This window comes from Hylaeus volcanicus, chromosome 5 (genome assembly GCF_026283585.1).
Source record: "Hylaeus volcanicus isolate JK05 chromosome 5, UHH_iyHylVolc1.0_haploid, whole genome shotgun sequence".
Taxonomy (NCBI): domain Eukaryota; kingdom Metazoa; phylum Arthropoda; class Insecta; order Hymenoptera; family Colletidae; genus Hylaeus; species Hylaeus volcanicus.
Genome location: NC_071980.1, coordinates 23,565,671 through 23,572,508, shown reverse-complemented (window position 1 = coordinate 23,572,508; position 6,838 = coordinate 23,565,671). Strand labels below are relative to the sequence as shown.

At 34.2% G+C, this 6,838-nt stretch overlaps 1 protein-coding gene across 2 annotated transcripts in view; it reads left to right on the top strand.

Moving 5' to 3' along the window:
* Positions 1-1,473: 1,473 nt before the first annotated feature.
* Positions 1,474-6,838, top strand: part of LOC128876335 (protein timeless homolog) — a 193,726-nt gene continuing 188,361 nt past the window's right edge. For both annotated transcript variants that reach the window (XM_054122602.1, XM_054122601.1), the window contains exons 1-9: positions 1,474-1,609; positions 1,988-2,173; positions 2,281-2,434; positions 2,515-2,695; positions 2,787-2,918; positions 2,980-3,075; positions 3,330-3,493; positions 5,260-5,377; positions 6,322-6,584. In XM_054122602.1, coding sequence (XP_053978577.1) covers positions 2,080-2,173; positions 2,281-2,434; positions 2,515-2,695; positions 2,787-2,918; positions 2,980-3,075; positions 3,330-3,493; positions 5,260-5,377; positions 6,322-6,584 — 1,202 coding nt within the window. In that variant the 5' untranslated portion in view covers positions 1,474-1,609; positions 1,988-2,079. The remainder of the gene's footprint in view (positions 1,610-1,987; positions 2,174-2,280; positions 2,435-2,514; positions 2,696-2,786; positions 2,919-2,979; positions 3,076-3,329; positions 3,494-5,259; positions 5,378-6,321; positions 6,585-6,838) is intronic.

The following is a 6,838-nucleotide window of genomic DNA, read 5'->3' as shown; positions in this document are numbered from 1 at the left end:
TCTTACCGATTTTCGCTTCGTTGTATTCTCACCGCGGAGACGCCGGCCATCCTTACCGGCTTTCTTTTCCGTACAGTCTAGCAACAAAATTGGATTTATGGCTTTATTATCCCCCTTCGTGGACAATATCTACCGCAGTTTGCTCGACGTGGAGCGCGACTCTCGGTATTATAGTGAAATAATGGACCCCTCGCGTCCCTTTTATGTCGTCTGCGTGGAAAAAAATAAGAGCCACGGGGCGAATCCTGACCGAAGGTTTAATTCGCTTCGAAATTGACGAAACAAATTTTTTCGCTTCGGATGGAATAGCTTTTTGTCGATCGCGTTACGAGAATGACGGGGATTTCCGGCTTTGAAGTGATTCTCGAGGAAGTTTCGAGCATCTTTGATGTACGCAAGTTCCAAGTACCGTTAACTTCGAAGTGATTAATGAAAGGTTTCGAAAGGTAAGCGTGTGCCTGGCGAAATTGCAATTTTTAATCAAACTTAAAAGGAAGACGATAATTAGAAATTACGTTGGAAGAATATGTCTAAATGTTACACGCATCGAATGAAACAATAAATTTAATTAAGAAATTTAATTAAGAATTACAAAGTAATGAATTGGACTCGTCTTAAACGTTAAAATGAGATTCTTCGTAATAATAACAAAATTGCATTAGGTCGTCATTAACAGTGGGGACTGTGAAGGACTCGCACCGTTTTATAAACGAGAAGTGATTAAAACATTTTGCGTAGCTCAGCAAATCTCGACGAAGGGAATAATTGAATTCGAATAAATTCATTCAGAGGTAAAATATGCATTCCATAATGTGTTATAGGTATATAAGGTCTTATTTATAAAAAGAAAGAATAATTGGACTTTGTGTCTGTGTTTATGCAATTAAATATACAACGGTAAAGTACGAGAGTTGAAGCATCTAAAACCATTCTCCCTTTGTACGAGTGAAGCACGTAAACCGTAACGAGTGAATACCTTCAAAAACATTGGAGGTCAAATTACTTTAATAGCTACAGACGAATTGTTTCAGGGAGCACGTTTACTTTATTACATACGAAAACACTGTGGACAATTTCAGATTTCTAAATTTGTTTTAACGACACCCTCTGTCATTAATATAAGTCTCTAATGTTTTAATTATGCTCATTTCTATATTTAACATTTCTTTGTTAACTGTTATATTATTTTTGATACATTCTAAACGTTTACAAGCTCTTTTATTTCAAACAGGTCTATTCTCTGTTGTCAACATTACTCTTCAACGACAATTTCAAACAGTTACACTATGAATATTACTTGTATAATTAAATAAATCCGTGAAACACTGACAATCTGCTGACAATAGCGCACCATGCTTCGCTGCATTCGAGTGCACTATCGATTGATTTACGATTTCATGTAAATCGATACTATCGAATCGATGGTACTCTGTCGGAGAGTTTGCAAAGCAGGTTAAACTGTTTCCCGCGCTTTGTTCATCACTTGTTGCATTTGACGTTTCTGTGTTGTGCGCAGTTTTCTTCTAATTATGTGATAAATGTTGTGTGTTGTCAGTGATAGTGTCAAGTATTATCGAGTAACATCTTAATTTCGGATGCTGTTATAGACGTGAGTACCAATATTGATATAAATACGTTCGTACTTTCTACCGCTGATATAGTATTCTTAACCTCAAACAACACACGTGCCGGTTTCACGATTTCAAATGTTTACACGCGACAATCTTATGATGATATTGTTTAAATTGCATAATTTATTACATTGTATACTTAAAGAGCTTTGTTTCGTTTTGAATAATGAAAGAATCACATAAACGATAAACCTGTTGCTAATATCATAGTAATAACGAAACGTAGGAAATAGTCTACTGAAGCCAAACTTGAGCAAAATTTAGAATGTTCAGCATTATTTTCCTTTAAATATTTATGTTTGCAAAATTGTATATGTACCATTGTTTTAGTAAGATTATTATGTTGCTGCTTGCAGGTAATTTATGGAAATTATTCGTAGTAATGACAATTCAAATTTTATAAAGCACCATTGGATGTAAACTCATATATATCATATAAAAAGTGACAATGTCAGATTTTCTTTCTACCGAGCTTACAGCCACATGTGCTGCGCTTGGTTACTACGATGGGACTAAATACCACCTAGATAAATATTGTTTAGGTGAGACTACTTCTTCTGTTTTATCAATGTAAATTCTTACACATGCTACATAAATTATTATTTAATTCTAAACTGACTCTGTATTAATATTTCCATTTTAATCATAGTTGTCATAAAAGACCTAATTAGATATTTAAGAAGAGATGATGACAGGCATACTGTGCGTCAATTTCTTGGTCAATCAAAAGTACTTGAAACTGATCTTATTAAAATTTTTATCGATCATTATGATAAACTTGAACTTTGGGATGTATTATTGAGGCAAGTAACAACTTGTAGATTTATTTTAGAAGAAATGTGTACTCTTTTAATTTCATTTCAATAATTTTCCAAATAAATAGGTTGATTATCAATTTAACAAGTCCAGTTTTGTTAATTTACAATGAACGAGTACCTACTGATAAAATGGAACATACAATATATCAGAAACTTATTTCATACACACAAGCATATAAAGTAGCATTCACTGATGATCGTGTATGGACAACTTTAAGCAATCGCTTAAGTGAAATTTTGAAATTAGTAAGTTTTTAATGCACATAATTTGTGTAAGCAGAAGTAGTTAAGTGAAGTACTTAACAGGAATATATTATTTCTTTTTCTACTTCTGTAGGATAATGTAGAAAGAGGAGAAGAAAATAATATGATTATTGAAAGAATTCTTATTTTCATACGAAACATACTACAAGTTCCTCCTGATGAAAATGAGAATCGTGCTGATACAGATGTTACAGTTCATGATCAGGTATAACAATGAGTGTAGCATCTTTTGTAGGAATGAAAGTTATTTTTGTATTTTTATTCAGGTTTTGTTTGCTCTTAATGCATCAGGGATCGTAGATTTGTTACTGTTTACTGCTAGTAATAGTAACGAACAAATGTACCATTTACAAATTTTAGAGGTATGTGAAAGATGAAGTTTTCAGTTTTAGCATTCGAACTTTTAATGAATATTATACTTTTCAATAGTTTGCACGAGCAGAGAGATTTTGGTTTTTTAATTCACATCTTATAATAATGCATAGTTGAATCATACATCATTTTTATTGTATTAACAAAGACGGTTTATTTTTTAATTTACTGTTTTTATATTTTAATTTTTACTTGTACTACGCGAGGATTTTTCGTTTTTATAAATTATGTAAAATCATACCAGATTGTATCGTTAATGCTACGCGACCAAAGTGCAAATGAGTTAGCTAAATCCGGTTTACAACGTTGTACCTCCGAGAAAGAAAAAGATGAGGCAGTACTCTTAGCTGTTCGGTTAAAAGAGAAGCAACAGAAAATGGATAAAATAAGAAAATATGCGGGAGCTCGGTAAGTTTACATTTTCTGCAAATTTCCTTTACACGTATTTCTCTTTTTTCAAATTTACACATATCAAAAGTACCTCCTGATTTTTTTCCACTTTAAATGTTGACCACAATTATGTTACCTGGTTCTTTTTACACTCGGCAGATAATACTCATTATTTGTCTAAAGGAAAAATAATAATGAACAAGCTACTTTTCTAATTGTAGACTTATTGGTATTACAGAATAACATTGTAGAAAATAATTATCTATTAGATTTATACCTGTTCCAATTGATTGCACTCGTGGATATACCACTTGATTTCAATCGTGCATTCAACACGAACCGCACACATGGCTTTTTATGTATCACACACTAGGGACACATTTACGCGGGGTCGGCTAGTGTATTCCATTAAAATGTGCCGAATGCAAACGTAGATATATATATGCAAAAGGGGAAGTAAACAATTGCACTGCATGTGTTAGGAAAGTGGTAATATATTCAGCTGTTGGTGGTGTTCTACACGTAATGAACACGACCTACATTTTAAGTCCACGCACTATTTGAATGGAAGCTTTCATCCACTTATCCAAAAGAACGCACGTTTCGTACTTGTACTGTATATTATTTGTGTCTTTTTGTTACGCGCTGTTATTTCCCGTAGAAAGCTTTTTGTATCCGGAAAGACTCAGCTTTTTGCACTCGACTCACAAACCGGTCGATAAACAACACCAATGGAAAACATCAGGGCAAGAACCAATCCATGGTCTTAGGTCTGAGGTTTTATAGGTTTTATGAAAATATGAATGTAGCTGTCTCGAAATATACGTATAAAACTTTCTGTACCATCAGTATTTATATGTTTCTATTAGGTACTTCTAAATATTTTTTTTATTCAATTAGTGAAAGTTTCGAATTAATTCCTTATTGAACTTCTAACGAAGACATAATAATATGAAAATGTAATCATTCAGAATGATATTTTTAGATTCTAGTTCATACAACTCCTTATAAATTGGTTTTATTACCCATTTCTTTTAGTCCACTCCTTGGATTCGTTATAGTTTTGACGTAGTACAAGCAAACGATGAGTTGTTTAAAGATAATCTAAAGATGTTTACAAGGAGATTCTCGCGAAAGAAAAATGCTGGGCAAGAAACTGAGCTCTCATCGTTTTGCAAACTGTCTGCTGGTGACAGGCTTCTTCTATTCCATTGATTGGATTTTCAGAAGTCATGGATGAAAGTGGATTTGAATGATCAGATCTTTTTCAATCACTAGCAAGTACATTCTCTGTGCATACTGATTCGGATTGAAACGAGGATGGCAAATTTGATCCTTTCTTAGCGCTTCTCTTTTTAAATTCCATCCTTGGATTATAATTTCGTTTGCCCGGAAGATTTTTATTTATAAAAAAAGGTCTCAATAGAAGAATATTTCCTTTTACGAAATTATATTGTTTCCTATTTTTCGTAGATTAAATTACAGTGTCTTGTGGCGCATGAATATTATTTTTTCAGTCACCGTATCGTTTATTTCATCTCCAAAAGGTTAATAAAACCTTATTCATAGAATGACAATAAATAAAATAGCTCATTCGCATACATATTAGAAGAACCACGTTTATTATCATCTCTGTAACCTTATCAATTTCTTTGCATTTCCAACTTGAATCACTTTTTACCTCCATTAATTAAACGTAAATTAAGTACACCTTTCCAAAGGTAGGAAAAATTATTCCTTGTATTCAATAGCCCGTACAGCTTTAATTAATACACTATGTTTAGGCATTCGCATTTCGGCGGTACTTACGTCGTGCAGAATATGAAAGCAATCGGAGATAATCAATTGATATGCCACAAACCGTACCAGAAGATCGAGGCATTAAACTTCGGCCAAGTCAAGGTAATTTCTATGAAACCGCCACTTTCGTTCCTTTGTTTGTTTGCTTATTCCAGTGAAATGAAGGGCGCGAAGTGTCAGGTCAGAAAACGATCCATTCAATTAATCTTTGGTTTCCGACCGCGGTCCTCGAAATGAGTAACTGGAAATGAGGCTGGCTGGATTTGAATGAAAATACGGCTGTTAATTAGGGCTATTTTCGCGTAATTAGAACCGGCTCCTTGCTTAATGGCGCTGAAGCATTTAAAACTAGGTCACCGTTCTTTTCGCGGGCATTTCTCCTCTCTTCCTTCTGTCTACCATGTTCCGCTCGACTGCGAAGAGTTCCTTTTCTCCCTTATACTGTTATTGCCGTCTACTCCACGGAACATCCGTATTTGAGGACAGAGAAACTTTTCATTATGGACCGTCATAAATCTGCCGGGTCACATGCCTGTCGGCTATCTGCATTGAAGTGATTACGGACTCCCGTTGTTTCCTTTATGGAATTTCATCCCCCTCAGCCCTCTCGATCCTCCTTGTTTTCTTTTTTACCTTTCTACGGAATTGTTACATAAAAAAGAAGTATAAAATGGGTCATCTTTTCGGAGACGTTATACCGTGCAGGATATCTCTCGAGTTCTGTTAGAAACAATCTAAGCGAATGTTTTTATGAGGCTGTTTTTTTTCCAAATTCTATAAGTAGAAGAAATATTTCATATAACACGAACGAATATTACGAACCTCCGATAAAATCTTGTATCTTAAAGCTTCTATTAGAATAAATTATACAATTTTAGAACGATGAAAGTTTAAAACCGTAATCCATTAATTTTTGTAATATTTTACTAATTTATAGATATGTTACAAATATAAATATAAATATTTTTCTAATAATTTACCTTATAAGTGAAGGTAAATTTTGTAACTGTAATTTATTAATTTTTGTAATATCGTTCTAATGCTAGACAAAAGTAGTGAGACCGAAAAATAGACGCCCAATGTCAGATCCGAGGGGCGAACGTACATCCGCTCTAAGCGTGAGACTCTTCTTGAAAGAATTCTGCGTAGAATTCTTGAACGCTGCTTATAATCCTGTAATGAGGTACGCTAGATACTGCATACAAAGCGGAAATCAAGGCGATCCATCTGAAACGACTTGCTATCTTTGGGCTCTGCGTTTCTTTATGGAGTTCAATCGCCATTACAAGTTTGAAGTAAAATATGTGAGGTGAGTCGTCGCAACTTCTCTGTTTTCCGATAGAAAAGGGCGCATCGTCGCGAAGTAGATGCTAAAGAAAGTAGAGTGATAGTTTTCGAACTCGTTTTACGCATCGTCGCTTCCTTTCGATTCTTGTCTTAGAAAGCCATTTTCTGACGAGTACTTTTAGTACGCGTTGGACGTGTTTTGCATTCAATAACGTAGATTGCCGAGGCTTAAATTTTCTTTAATTCTTGGTTGGAACAATTCATTGTCGGGGATAC